Here is a 15,535-nt window from a genome sequence, read left to right as displayed (position 1 = left end):
AGCTCAGCAGGAGCTCAGCCCTTAGGTGGACATTGGCCATTTCCTGTCTCAAGATCACTGGAAATGGCTTGAGTCAAGTAACAGTGAAAGTTATTTTCTTGGTGGCAGTCAAAACAGAGATGCTTTCCACTCCGCCTTGGAAAGATGAGCATAGGGAGAAGCAGATGGGTTGGAAATAAAAGGGGAAATTCCATTACTTTTAGAACATGAGTCGTGTCAAGGTCACTCTTCTCTGGAAGTCATTACCTGTAATCTTTAAGCACTTTCTCTTCCTCACTGAGCTTGCACAAACAGCTTGTACTTGGAGGAAGTTACAGCATGTTTATGATTCCTGGATAACGTTGGAGTCAAACTTTTATCCTAGCAAGGGAGAAAGAGACCCCAGACAGGAAGGGCTGGTGTGGAACATTCCAGCATCCATGATCTCCTATATTAAGGAATGGATGCTGGTAAGTGCTTTCCAGGTTTGCCACTTGGGAGCCTTGCTAACCATGGATAGCCCATAAAGAGAAGTCAAGATTTGTTGTTGGGCTGTAAACTGTGGTAGACCCTGGTTCAACAGCCACTCATGGTTCAGTGACAACTCAAATTCAGCCTTTGGGTGTTGTTTGAAACGCAGTCAACTCTGCACCGCTTTACTCAGGCTATAGTTCCCCGTCTCTGGGCCACCTAATACATGCAGGTTCCAACATCATTTCACAGCTGATGCTTCTCAAAGTGTTGCCTGAAGCTACCTATGCCCTCCTGAGCACTCTTGACTTGCACCCCCTGATGGCGTATTTGCCCAATGACAGAACAGACTTTTGTTCGAATCCCCACTCAGTCATGAAGTTCTCTAGGTAACTCAGAGCTAGTCACTTCTTTTTCCCCAGGCTGACCTCTCTCTCAGGGCAGTTGTGAAGTTAACATGGAGAAGTTGGGTGGAAGCAGCAATATGCTGGACTCCTCTCTTTGGATGAAAGATGAACTAACACAATAAACAAATCATGTTCATTGTTGATTTGCTTTTTTAAATTAAGCCTGTTCCCATGCCTTTAAGCAAAATATGAGCTGACAGTCAGAAAGCGACAGGTAAAGCTTTTTGTGATGTGGCGTTGAAGTGATGGGGAAGACTTCCACCACTTGCTTTCTGAATGCTGCCTACCACCAAAGGCACAGCAACAGAGGAAGTAAGAGAAAGAACAATTTTATCAGGGCAGTACCCAAGGTGAAAGCAGGTTTGCCCCACCAAAAAGGTTTTGTTTGTTCCGTTCTGAACTCAACACACCCGAAACAAGGATGCTGGCCCAAGTCACAACTTCTGATTCAGATCAGGACAAATTTGTTGAGATTGCTGACAGTCTTCTGCACAAACCATCTTTTACCTTGTCTCTAGGCATAGTACGTTAATTGCACACTGTCCCTTCAGTGCAAACGCTTTTGAGAAAAGCTTGGAGGATGGGAACAAGGAAAGGACTGTCTTCGTGGTGTGTCCCAATTTTGGAAGGGCATCCCTGGTGAAGCCCACCTGGCACCAACATTGTAATTCTTTTGCTGCCAGTTTAAGACCTCCTGCTTCTCTCAAGCACTGGGCAGCATATGAGGAGCTGTTAATCAGGTCTTGCCTGTTTAAAAGGGTTTGGATATAGGACGGTATCTGTGTGCTCTCTGTTTATATATTTTTATGGAAATAGTTTTTCAAATATGTTTCCCAGATTTAATCTTGCAAACCACCTAGCGATCTTTGCCAATCGGACTGTATAAAAATGTAATAACCGAAATTAAATGAAGCCAACTTGCAGACTTCCATCACCTCCTCTCCCCTTGGTTTAGGAAAAACTTGCTGCAGGCCTGTGTTCAGAAACTTGCCAGGGAGTTGTATAAAGCCATGTTGAATTGCTGACTCCTGTGCGGAGTCTGACTGCCTTAAGCAACCATCCAACAGTTGTTCAAGAGTTTTCAACGGGCAACACAGCCGGCGGACTCCGTGTTTCCTTTCTCTGGCCTGCCCCACCCCACCCAAGCAAACACAAGAACAGAAAACATTCGGAAGTGAAATCCTGCTGATTTCAGACATTTCAAGCAAGTGTGTTTAGGATCAAGGCGGCACGTCTTTTGGTCCACTGCATGTTGCCTAGCGCACGACTGGCATTAAACAAAGGACACGTACCATTGCAGCATAAAACGAGGACTCAGGAAGGCTTTCTGGCAGAGATGTGAGCATGGATCCCTTTTGGCTTTGTGATCTGAATGACAGAAGTACAAGCCCACACATTGAATCTGGTTCAACTGTCAGTGTGGCCTCCACCACAACTTGCAGGTGGATGGCCCATTTTTATTTTGAATTGTTAAAAATGCTACAGCCAACTTCTTACCCTTTCATCTTTTTCTAGGGCTCATTCCAATGTTGAAGGCTCCACAGCAAAGTTCAGTCTCGTGGGGTCCCAATGAATTCACCCCTCACCATTGCCTGCTACCTTGAATCCCTAATAACAACAACAGCTTTTAATTTTTAGCCGCCAGATTGAATTTTTCCCTCCTCATACCCTGGAAGTCAAGTCACCTGGAACACTCTGAGAGCCACCAGAAAGAGAACCAACCCCATGGAAAAAATGGAGGTGGTCCTCTTTCTCCTTTCACAATATCCTGGAATGTCTTATTGATCATGGCATTGGGGGAAAATACTAAAAGGGATCCTTAAGCCCAGTGCCAGATTGCCAGAAATCAGTAAAATAAAAAAGGGGGGAATTGATCTCTCAGGTAAATATCAAGGGTGGTCCCATCAAGGTGCCTGGGTTCAGCATACACCACATGGTGGCACCAGATTTGCCCTTTCCCTTAATTGTTACCCCAAATGGGCAATGTTTTAAATGCACAGCTTTGTTCTGTGGATTGGCAGAGGGTGTAAGGAGCTCTAACCCAGTGCAGCCATGTCCAACTGGCTTCCATCACCGACCTACAGAACCATCTGCTTTCCCTTCTGAATTTGCCCCAAGAGATGAAAGACACATCTGGATCGACAGCATCACAGCAAAGTCTCCATCCTCATTTTCAGTAGCCATGAATAACGTTGCCCTTCTCATAAATGGAGCCTCCCAGGCAAACAATCTAGAATCATGTGATATATTAGATGTGGGTATGTTTTTGTTTGTTTGCTTGCTTTTTTGCAGAGTAACTTATTTACAGAGTATGCATTTGTTGTTGTTCTTGTTGTTGCTGAGAAGAGTTAATCAGACATGCTGAATGATGGGATTTCCCAGTCCACTTGGATAGGAAGTATAGTAGAAAAGGCACATGGTTCTGTTCACCATTGGAGCTGTGCATTGGTCAGCAACTTAAAGCTAACAATTCCTTCTGGCAAAGGACTTTCTCTTCAATGAGGCAAGGGACCGATCTGTCTTGCAAACACATCTCCAGTATGGCTGCCCTCCCGTTGGGAGAATGGAAGCAACGGCTGGCTTGATAGTCTGCTTATTTTTTTGCAGTTGTCCCAAAGAGTTTCCAAAGTAACTTAGACAAGTCTTTCCAAGGTCACTCAATGATATGAGGATGGATTAGGCCTAGAATTCACCGAGGGGACAAATTCTGTGCCGGGAATGCACCGTTTCAGACAGCAGGGTGGATATTGCACTATTGAACGCTCCTCACCCAGCCCATCCAGAAAGTTAGCACATCACAGACCCTCTGGCACCGTCTCTGACATGCTATATATACAGGGGCTAAAAGAAACATTTGGTCATGTGAGCCCTTGCCTGCAGTCTGAAATGGCACATCCTCAACACAGTGTATTTACCTCCTTGGCCTTATATGGGAAGCCAGTCTCCATCCTTGCGTAAAACACAACAATCAAACCCATTCCTTCTCAGCTCTGGTCATCTTCTCCTTCCATTATCTGTCTTCTCAGCACAGAAGTCCTCTTTCAGCCAGTTCTCTTGGAAGGACACCTACATCCTGTGGTTGAAGGACTCCAGAAGAAAGCGCATCTTCTTCCCAAGCCAAAGTCAATGTCGACCATGTTTTATCCAGTTTCTGATCATCCATTTTTGCCCTGAGCATCTTTGGACAACTAATCGGAGACCAAAATTGGCATCCTTTGACATTTCTACCTCTAGGCACCGGCCAGTGTCTCGGCTGATGATTGGACCATTCTGTGGGGAAGTGAAGACGAAGAAACTGAAATCTTCTAGGCAGCAGACATAGGTTAAAATGGCAAAGCAAGCAATTTTGGAAAAACACAACACACGTAAGTATCACTACGTTACAGCTGTACCTTTCAACCCATTGCCCATGGCCTCAGGGATTTTCTTGTAGCCCTGCTAGACTACCTACCCCTCCTGATTTTTTAATTTATTTCTTAATATTTTTAAAAAGAATATTTTCATTCTGGAGGAAGGCATCCTACCAGGTCATGATCTGCCATCAGGTGCTACCTTTATTTGGATTCAAGAGAGTGAGTTCTCATTTTGTTCATGAACTCGGAATCCCAACTTCCCCTCTTGCCTTGCTCTGAGGTTCCTGGGCAGGTAACTTTGCTTTCAGTATCAGCAGGTTGCCTTCTGGGGAAAGAATGTTTTGTGCCCAGCCAGGGCCAACATGGCCGCTAGTTTATGAATAGGGCAGCCGATCCCTGTAGCATTCTGAGTTGTATGAGATGATCGGATCTAGCCACCTTTCCGTGTTTTCAGCCCGGGTTCACACATTTAGGAGATGATCACATTATCTGCTCCTAGGGAAGTACCAATTTTGTTAAATCCACCTTTCCTTCTACCTGCTCATTGACAGAATCTTTTTCAAGGGATATGGAAGAATTTTATTTCTGGCTGCAACTGCACATTTGCACATTAGTGCAACTGCGCACTGGCATGAATGTGCATTTGTGCAAATCCCCTCCCACTAGTCTGCAAGTCTGCAGAATCCATGTGACTTGGGTAAAGTCTGCCCCCTAACTTATTTGAATCCACTGGGGATTTCTCTGCCATTGTCTGCCACCTGCTTCCACATTCCCCATTCTCTCTTCACAATAGTATGGTGGGGAAGAAGAGGGGGGGTGAATTTCCAGCAGCAACGTTTTGCTGCCTATGGCAATGTTGGGAATTTTGTATGCAGTACATTTGGCCACTGCTAGCACAGCTTTTGTTGATATGGATTATCATTAGGGAAATTCACCCGGCGCCATCTCTATTTTCCTTTCGGCACCAGGCGAAAACATATCTGTTTAGGAATTTTTTTAACGTTTGGCTGGTATACTGTGGCCCTTTTAAATTGTTTTCATAGATGTTTAATTCATTATGTTTTAATTGGTTTTTACTGTGTTTTTGCTCTGTTAGTATGTTTTATGCATTGTAAGCTGCCTAGGAAGGCCTCGGCCATTATAGGCGGCCTATAAATACAGGTGAATAAAGAAATAAACAAATGAGTCTGAATGTTTGGACCAGCAGTTAAAAATATTGTGAACCACCCAGAGAGCACTGGCTATTGTCCAGTATCGAAATGCAATAGATAAACGAACAACTATTACTCCAGTGCCTTTTACCTGGTGTCACGTAAGACCCATCCATAGACTCATTTTCCACCTGCCCACCCTACCTGGGTGAAGTCCCATAGTCTCTGAGCTGGCCTCAACGTGTCTTCACATTTCTTCAAAGTCGGGGTCCTTCCTTTTCCATCATCAATGAGGCATTTCGAGTCCGGCAGGAATGCTGTGGATCCCAGGGGGCCCAGTTGCAGGAGTCCTTCGGAGCTGTAACGGACGAGCTGCCAGGAACACCCAAGCAAATCAATATCCTAGTCCAGCAGACTGGGCTACATTTCTAACAACAATGTAAATGAATCTGGGAATGAGATGGTCTTATTTTGCATAAACAATGGATTCTTTTCACATCTCTGTTAGAAGGGTCTTTGGAACTTAGAGTATGTTTATTTAGCAAAAACACTTGTTTTGTGTCTATTGGACATCACCATGTGATTTTAACAAGTTCATCTAAGTAGGCTAACTGTTGGAGGTGAAATACCATTAATGCTTTGCATCCTTTGCCAATGCCCAGTGGTTGCTTCTTTTGGGTGGAGATTATAATATGGACAAACTTTCTATTAAAATTATCTGTAATATTTACTGAAGCATCCATGGTTTTAAACATTAGAACAAGGACAATGTAAGTGGATTTTCCACACCATTTCAATAGCTAAAAGAATACTATTACAACACTGGAAAGAACAATGCCCACCTCTTCTAACAAAATGGATTGAAAATCACATTACACTTGCAATATTTGAACAGGTGGCATTTATTTGCCTTATGTGGGTGGGTAATGATATGGATATTGCATTTTCCTAAGTTGGTGCACAAAGCTTTGTATTGATAAGTGTGTGATCACACATTTACATATACTTATGGACATAAATTTCATCTCAGCTATTGTAAGTGATTTATTGACTATAAGAAAATTGCATTTTCATTTCTTGTGTATGACTTTGTTTGTTTTAGTGAAATACATGTTAAGAATAGTAATGCACATTTTTCTAATAACAACCAAATCAAGAGAGGCTGTAGCTCAGCTTCTTCAGCCAATCAAGCCCCTCTTCTTCACAGGAATCTTTTCCTTAATCCCCTATGGAGAATAGAACATACTTTGCATGAGTAGAAACATTGCATGATTTTGTGTGCCTTCTAGGGATTAGCTCTAGCACTGAAGTTGATTCTGGGGCCCAGGCCTGATGTATATCAGTTCATTCTGGAAACAAATGGATTTCTGAGGCTTTCTTCTTTGTCATTGGCACTTCTCAGACATTTTCCTTCCTCCCACTGACTGAGAAGCAAGTCAATGAAATGTACTTTGGCATGCTCCAATCGCATCCTTTGGATAAAACAGGAAAAATTTTCTATTGATCACTGCAGCTGTTCTAAAAATGAAACATCTTTTTCCCCAAAAGGGCAGCAAAAATGGGATGCCATTTTTGCCAGGAACTGCCATTAGGAAATGAGGAGTGACTCTGATCAGCAGGGATGATTGGGATTATATGCGGGGGCACAGGTTTGTCGACTCTCTTACAACCTCGGGGCAAAATTCCATTTTGGAGCAGCTCTTGATGGCTGCATTCCAGGGCTGGGTGAAGCAGAAGGCAAAAGGAGCACAGCCAAAATACCAAAAATGTCTAAAATGCCAGCATATAAGAGCTTAAACCATTATTACCAGTAGCTAAACCTTTTCAGAGGCATTTCAATCTCTTTCATAATACCAGAAACCCACGGAGCTTCTGTATAGCCTGAAGTGCCTGATCCTGCCTCATCGTGGAAGCTAAGCAGAGTCAGGTCTGGTTAAACTCTGGATGGGTGACTCAAATGTTGCGAACCTCTCAGACAGCTTTGGCTATGGGTGGTAAAGAAATGATGATGATGATGGAGCTTTCCCATGAAGCTGACAGATTCAGGACAGACAGAAGGAAGATCTGTGTGAACAGAATGCTGGACCAGATGGACCCTTGGTCAGATGTTCTTATGCTCTTAGGGTGGCCTTTGTGTGAAAAAGCAGCATCCTTTAGGTCCCAGGGCTCATACACCAGCAGCAACACTTGGAACATGGTTCAGTCACCAATTGGTGGAGCACAGGGATCTTCCAGCATAGGAGTTATATATCTGTAGCAAGATGCTTTTGGAAGAGCTTCCCCAGATGGACAAAGGACACCCTACCCACCCCTCTTTGCTGGCAGTTGCAAACTATTAGCCATGCTTGCTGGGGCTGATGGTGTTGTCATCCAACCCAGGTTCAGCAGAACTGTTCCAGATGATGAATGCAATAGGTTTATGAACACAGCATCCAGCTGCTGAAAGTTCTCCTGAAGTTACAATGGCCAAGTAGTAGGGTCTTGCCCCGCTCCTTCATTTCAGGTCATCTAGCACTATTCTCCATTTGATCTGTTTTGGAATCTCTCTGTCCCTTCTTCCTGTCACTCACACACCATCAGTAGCAGGAAAAGATAAGCTGCATGAAGAAATGGTGCTTTCAACTGAGCTGATTTTCTCTCCCAGATTGCAATTGCTGGGATTGCTCATGTGTGGCCACGTTAATGAACGATTACGAAGCTGGAAAACTTCTATCATTGTGCCAGAATTTTTGCAGAACTAATTTAGTGTGAGGACTGCAGCTGCATCAGCTTTATTCAAGGGTCTCAAGGCCCAGAGCTTGATTAGCGATAGCAGCTAGGAGCAGGTGATGCACAATGGGCACACATGTAAATTCAGTTCTTGAGGCTTCCTGAGAAACTTGGGCAAACCCAAACAGTGATGCTGTCAAAGGCAGGGCAACAGCAGGGCCCTCCAAACCAAGCCCTCTCAACCTGCTCCGTCTCCTCACCATACCTCCTTGTTTACATGCCTCTCGCTCTGGCCTGGACAACAGGGGTGGTGAGAAAGAAGAACAGGAGATGCCACCATCTCTTTTGTTCCTGGCTGTCTAGCTGGCAAGCAAGCAAGGGGGACCACGATGAGAAGCTGAGCAGCTCATATAGGTGATGCTGAGAAGTAGACACCTTGAAGGAAGGGACCCACAGAGGATGCCTTCAACAGGGCCCTCAAAAACTGTTAGTAATGAAGAAAGTGAAATTGTGGAAGAGTTCACGTCCCTCAGTTCAGTCATCTAGTCAAAGGGAGACAGCAGCCAAGGAATGTGAAGAAGGAGACTGGGAAGGCCGGCACTGAAGGAAGGCTCGTCGAGTGTAAGGAAGAATGACTGGAGACCAAGGTCAAGATCACCCAAACTGTTGTATTCCAAATCACATTCTATGAATGTAAAAGCTGGACAGTGAAGAAAGCTCACAAGAAGAAAACGGATGGGTTTGAAACATGCTGGAGGAGAGCTTTACAAATACCCTGGACTGACAGAAAGATCAACAAATGGGTCCCAGATCAAATCAAGTCAACCATTCCCTAGAGGCAGAAATGACAAAACTGAGGCTGTCACACTTCAGACACATCATGAGAAGGCAAGACTCCCTGGAGAAGACAATCATCCTAGGAAGAGTTGAAGGCAGAAGACAAAAGGGAAGACCAAATATGAGATGGATTGAATCCAGAAAGGAAGCCTTGAACTTGGAAGAGCTGAATGGAACCGTCCTTCAGAGGGCTTTCATTGATGGGGTTGCCATGGGTGAGAGACAACTTGATGGCACATAACACACACACATCAAATATTAGTCCACGTTAAGCCCCATTCCTTGCAATAAGTCGACTTTAACTGAGACTAGCAAGACACTGTAAATATAACCTCTGTCAGTCTGAAGCAGCTCTGCCTGTGCTAAGAGAAAGCTTAAGCCTGTATTCAGTTTTCTTTTCAGTGGTGATTCTACCCTTTTGAAACTCTTCAAAGCAGTATAAGTATGGGTCCTTCCATTTTTTGCCTTTGCATGGGCCCAAGATGTCAGCAGCTACCTCAAGACGTCATGGCCACCAACTTGGTTGGCTTTAAGGGGCATTTGAGCAAATTCATGGAGAAGAAGGCTATCAAAGGCCTCTAGTCCTGATAAACAACACACTGCTACCATGCGTCTAACAAGAAAGAAAGGGAAAAGGATGCCTCCAGCCCAGTCAAGCAGGTCCAAGTGATGCAACTAATGTGTGGGCAGCCCCACTTGGACAAATTACATTTTTTGCTTAGAATCTCATCTCAGAGGATGGTGGGATTGGCTGTCCAGAGAGGTGGGTTGGCTGCAAATGCAATATAGAAAAGATGTCAGCAAGCGTATTCCTTTTCTTTTTAATTATCTGCCATTTGGCAACACAAATATCATCATCTTCATCATCAGCATCATTGTTTGCTGAAAGAAGCACACAACCTTGTGTTTTTGGATTAGGCCTACTTGCCCATTGAAGTCAATCGATCCTTGCATAACTCTTCTTGTCCGGCTAGAGAACATCAGAGTTCATTTTGAAAGCTTCTCAGACATAAGGAACGGCTGGTCAAAGATGTCGTCGAAAGACTCAATGGGAACCAGGTTAACAAGTTTCAAAAGGGTTGACCCACCATGTCAGTTCCAAGGTAAATACGGTTGGGCACCCTCTTGGTGGTGGGAAGGGTTCTCTCTCTCTCTCTCTCTCTCTCTCTCTCTCTCTCTCTCTCTCTCTCTCTCTCTCTCTCTCATTCTCTCTGTGTGCATGCATGATTGTATGTGGGAAGGAGGGAGGGAGGGAGAGAAGGGAGAGAAAGCTCTTTTGTTGTTAGCATTGTTCAAGAACTGAGAATGTGAAACCCTCGCAGAACTACTGCAAATCATCTAGGCCTCTACTAATAGATTTCACCAACCCTATAGCACGGAGGGTACTCTCTATTGAATATAGAAATTAATTACAAGAGATGGAGAGGATCAAAGGGTGGGCCATCTAGTGGCTAGGGCTGGAGTCAGGAGATCTATCCTATAGTCAGGGATGATGGGAGTTGAAGTCTAAAAATTCTACAGAGCAGCTGGTGGCTTTAACCCTGAAAAAAGTGGCACAACTCCTTGACCCCTCTTGGCATGATAGCACAGAGCTTTCCAATGACAAAGACTTTCTGCCCTCCAGCTTCATCACTGGTGAAGAAAAGGGAACCAAAACACATGGAATATACTTCAGGAGGGAGGTCAGAAGGCTGCTATCACCACCACCAAGAGTTTATCTGCAAAACAGGACAGCTGGGACCCTTTCCCTGGTACTGCTCTTCTTGCAGAAGCCATGGGACTGAAGAGCCCAGCCTTGCTCTTTCAGTTGAAAGGAAAGAGGCAGAAGTAATTGAATAGCTGGTGAACAATGTCAGCGTCTCACTAAACAGGACTCTACACGAGAGCCTCATCTGAATCCGAGTAAGTGTCTCTGTGCTCCTTCCCCCAGCCCAACTGATCAGAGGCTGAATTTGCAGCAGACCCCTTCATCAGGAGCCCCCCGAAGACGGCCATTCTGACAGTAAGTACAGAGCTTCCCACCGCTTCAGCCTCGGCAATTAAAAATGGAACGTTACATTTTGCCCCCTTTTGCCGCGCCTTCAGTATTAACGCTCAAGTCGTCCTCCTGATCCCAACGCATCGTACGTACAGCTCAGCGTCAGGTAATTGTTCGGCAGGTGACAAGGTCAGAATGATTTGTGCATGAATGCACGAGTGACCGTTCATTAATGCCATTTCCGTTTGGGCGGCACATCAGAAAGCACTCAAATGGCATGGCGGGAGGGGCTTCGTGCAGGGGGTTGGGTGGGAACCATCCGGGACTTAAATGATAACTGGCTTCATTAAAAAAATAGGCAGAGCAATAGAAGAATGATCAGAAGAGATTTTTCTTCTGAAACCTCCAGGTGCATGTGTATATATATAATTGAATAGTCAGGGCAAAACGCAGAAGGACGTTTTTGGAGCTGGGAATGAAATAAATGCTGAGAAATGATGCCTAGAAATATAGGTACAGGGTGAAATCTCCATAGATCCAGGCATGATGAAAAAGTGGATTTCACACTGAGCTAAGATGCATGGGTAGGCAGTGGGGGATTAGGAAAAATCTGATTTGCCTTACTGAGGTTATTGGGGGTGGAGTGCTACAGGCAGGGTAGGTTTGACTAGGATGGTGAGGAGTCTGGAAAGCAAACCCTGAGTGGAATGGTTGAAGGATCTAGGAAGGTTCGACTTGGAGAAGATAAGATGAAAGGGAGACAACTGACTGGATCTCATGCAGAAGATGGAGGGTTTTTAACGCTCTATGGGGCAGCAAAAGACCAACAGGTGGAAATGGCAAGGAACCTGATTTGGGGGCACATAATGAGCTTCAAGATGAGTTATTCTGCCCCTGAATGGCGAAGATACTGATGGACTAATGTCATTTTTGGTTTCTCACAGCTTTGCATTTTGAGAGTGTATCCAGGCTTCCACGAAGTTTCTTCCAAATGCTGAGATTTTTCTTTTGCATGGAAATTCATAAGCAATTTTGCTGCACATTTCTCACAGTGCGAGCACGCATGCTTGTTTGCATTTTGGCATAATATGCACATCCCCATGCAAGCAACCTTCCTGATGCATGCTTTAACACTACCTCCTCCAATGTGAATTTTCTTGTGCTATCCAATCTAATCTTTCTCCCAGAGCTGGGCAAAGGATATGCATGGACACTCCCTTCTAGTTCCTGTTTTCCTCTTGTGGAGAAAAGGGAGGATGTCTTAGCATCTGGAGATTTAGGGTGGAGAAACTTGCTGGAAAACAAGCAACTGGCACTTTCGACCATTTAAAGTAGAATTCTGTGCAAGCTGTTTGAGCGGCTATTGCTGCAGCTCCTCAGCCCTGAGGCTGGAACTGTTTTCTGACCTCAGTGCCAGGACTCTGAAAAATTGTGTCTAGGGACTACTGGGCTGCTGTGTAAGTGATCTGATTTTTCTCCAGTAGAGTAGAAGATTGTATGTTTCATTCTGCTTTTCTGTTACTCTTTTGACTCTTTTTAAAGATAATGACTTAATGAAGGAGAAGGTAGTGAGCAATTCCTGGAACACTTAAGAGCAGAGTTAGCAGACTTTGGGCCTGCTGGATCAACTTGGTTGTTTGTTTGCTGTTTTAAGAAGAAACCCTACCCCGCTCCTCGGTCCAGGAAAACTTTATAGCTGGTTTAACACCACCACATCTTACTGTGCAAATTCAGCATTGACTGAAATTTCCTTGGTTGGAATCCTTCAATAGCATCTTTTGCTGTGAAAAGGTACTTCTTCTCCAGCCCAGCGCTTCATGAGTATCTCCTTTCTCAACCAGGTTTGAGCATTTTATGAACATAAAAAGGGGGTGGGACACATGAATGCATTTAATTGTGAGCTAAAAGTACAGGACTGATTCTCTTTTTTTGGTAAGGAAATTGTTGGCATAGGAATAGCTGAAATGTTTTGACTACTCATGGAAATCACACAACTCTGTATCCTATTAGAATTTTCTTTGCACAGCAAATGTGTCATGCCATTATATTGCTTTTCCTAAAAAATACCACCCACAAACACACAAATCCATTTTAATGTCAAGTGAGCTCCCCCCTTTTTTTCTTTTTTTTTAAATAAAAGAGAACAATAGGGTGTCAGCGCAGTAGAGTTAATATAGTGCTGGGTGTAGATCTAACACACGGGGACAGAATTCCCTGCTGTAGTAGGAGGTTCAATCAAATACAACTCATTGCAACATTCAGGAAATAGGTGCTCTACACACTTCCTCATCTTTGCAGCCTGTAACCCACGTCTCTCTTTGTGCTCAGAGGCCTTCCTCAAATATGTTTGAATGTCCTCCTTTGGGTCCAGCCATTGGTGCAGTAAGACAAATTTAAGCTCTGGACTTGAGACCCCTCCTGGTTGGATTTGGGGTGAGCAACTTGTGGTGTTCCAGATGTTCCTTCCTAAAGCTCCCATCAGCCTTAGTCTGTACAACCCCATAATGAGGGAGCCATGGAGTTGGAAGCCAAGGCACTAGAGTCTAGAGGGCCACAAGTTGTACACTTTTGGTGTAGACGCATATTATCTTATTGCTCCAGCATATGGCAAACTGGTTCGGCTACATTTGCAGTCCTGCTCTTTCGGCTGGATGTGTGCACCAGACAGTCCTATTGGACACCAGTCAACACAAACTAACCTAGCTTCCCTAAAAGATGGAAGCTTCACTGGTAGATCTGAGAATGCCACCTCCTGGTGGAAGTGTTTAGATGAGACTTTTGTACTGCATCTTTACCGCATTTGGTTTTTGGAAAGGAACTGACTGGAATAGGCACACTTCTTCATGAAGAGGATAGAATGAATATGCGGGTTTGTAAAAAAAAAAATATGGGGAGACAAATGAAACGGAAAGGTTTGGCCATCCTAGGAAATGCCAGCACACCGAACATTTTCCACCAGAATTAACATTCTCGGAAAAGCACTAGAGTTGGTTTCTTGATGCTTCCAATCTTACTTACATTTCATCTTGAATTTTTAGAATTTCTTGAATCTTAATTTTGTTTTGTCCCAAGTGTTGAAGATTTTTAAAAATTTGCATGGAAATTCATAATGGAGGTTTATGGAAGTCTCTGAATTTCTGTGTTTTGTGGTTATCTTTGCCAAGTGAACACTTTTTTGCAAGCAGTTTTCCTAGTACAATGCATATTTGAACACAAAACTTTTATGTGGAGCATTCCCTCACAAAATTCAGAGAAGTACACATTTCTAAAGATAGCCTGAGTTTCACGGTTGGAAGTGTGAAATTAGGTAAGCCTGCATGAAAATGAGAACAGAATTCATTTCTCTTAGATCCAGAACAGAGCAAGCCATGCAAAGATGCTTTCTGACTGCATGCCACTCTCTGGGCCTGATACTCACTTAAGGGATAACAACATGCAACGGTGCCTACCTGGGAGGACATCCCGTGACAGGGGTAGAGAATTGCTTTGTCATCTTCTTCTGCTCCTTGGTCCAAGCAGTAGCCACTGGCTTTGCTGTTACGAACCTGAAATCAAGGCCAGAGAGGGTAGAGAGTGACATTTCTCCAAGACTCCTCTCAGTTAGGAGGGAGCATAACATGACCCTGGTCTGTCCTCTGGAAGAGCATCAAGAGGAACACTGAGAATCGGGGTGGTCTAGTGGTTGGGGTGCTGCACCAGGATTTGGCAGAGGCAGGTTTTAGCCTTTTGCTCTTGTGTCCTTCTTGTGGGTCTCTTATGGGTTGCTGGTGGGACACTATGTGAAAAGAATGCTGGATTAGATGAACCTGGGTCTGATCCAGCTTGGCTTTTCTCATGCTCTTCTTCTGGTTTTGAAATCTTTGTATATTAAGCTGTAGCTGGAAGTAATTGTGGAGAGGGCTACTCTTGGTGCCGTGCAAGGTCAATTGTCCATCAGCGGCTGCATCGCGGCCACTCTCTCCATCACTCTTTGCCCTGAACAGGGATATAAATAAACTGTCTGCCAATCTTCCACCACGTTCCAAGGCCACTCATCCCCACCTTCTGTCAATTAAAGAATGACAACAGCTAAATGGCAGCTAAGCCTGTTTATGACAAGCGCATGATTCAGATATAAGGAGATCAGGGCAATTTTATGAGTTGTCCGTCTAAAAAGTGACTTTGGAGGATAGAAAATACAATTCATTTTTTTTTACAATGCTCTCGCTACCCTAACATTGTTGAAGCAGCTGGAGCTCGGAGACAAACGCACCTCCTTTTTCATTGCGAACCAAAAACAATGAGGAAGGTGGATGAGGGATCAGCAGTTCTTTCCTATTTTCTTCCAAATCACCAGTGCAGTAGTTAGTTTGGGACAGAATCCTGGCCTAGCTACATGTTGACTCAATGATCGATTGCAGATTTTCTTTAAAAACGTTTCTTTTTCTACCCAACTTTTGCTTACTCCTCTGCAAGTAAGAGAAGTGGACTCTGGGCATGCTTAGAGAGCAGTAATTGAACTGCACCCCTCTTTGCTTGGGGTTGCAGGTGAATATTCAGAGAGAGGACATACCCCTTGGCCACCCTCTTCCCTACCATTCTTCTCACCAGCTGCAGCTGCATCCCTCTAAGAACATCTTGGGTTTGGATGCAGCATCATTCCAGAATAAG

The 15,535-nt window shown here is 44.2% G+C and overlaps 1 protein-coding gene across 36 annotated transcripts in view; it reads right to left on the bottom strand.

The window, feature by feature from the left end:
• Nucleotides 1–15,535, bottom strand: part of GALNT9 (polypeptide N-acetylgalactosaminyltransferase 9) — a 236,812-nt gene that overhangs the window by 44,589 nt on the left and 176,688 nt on the right. For 34 of the 36 annotated variants that reach the window (XM_044440803.1, XM_044440786.1, XM_044440801.1 and 31 more), the window contains 3 exons: nucleotides 14,335–14,430; nucleotides 5,566–5,733; nucleotides 2,259–4,127 (listed from right to left, as the gene is read on the bottom strand). In XM_044440803.1, coding sequence (XP_044296738.1) covers nucleotides 3,981–4,127; nucleotides 5,566–5,733; nucleotides 14,335–14,430 — 411 coding nt within the window. In that variant the 3' untranslated portion in view covers nucleotides 2,259–3,980. Of the gene's footprint in view, nucleotides 1–2,258; nucleotides 4,128–5,565; nucleotides 5,734–14,334; nucleotides 14,431–15,535 lie in introns of those variants that run through there. The other 2 variants (XR_006415729.1, XR_006415730.1) reach the window with 2 other exon arrangements.

The sequence above is a fragment of the Varanus komodoensis genome, unplaced genomic scaffold (genome assembly GCF_004798865.1).
Source record: "Varanus komodoensis strain SLA01 unplaced genomic scaffold, ASM479886v1 scaffold38, whole genome shotgun sequence".
Lineage (NCBI taxonomy): Eukaryota > Metazoa > Chordata > Lepidosauria > Squamata > Varanidae > Varanus > Varanus komodoensis.
Note: the sequence above shows the minus strand (reverse complement) of the source record. Positions and strands in the feature narration are given on the sequence as shown.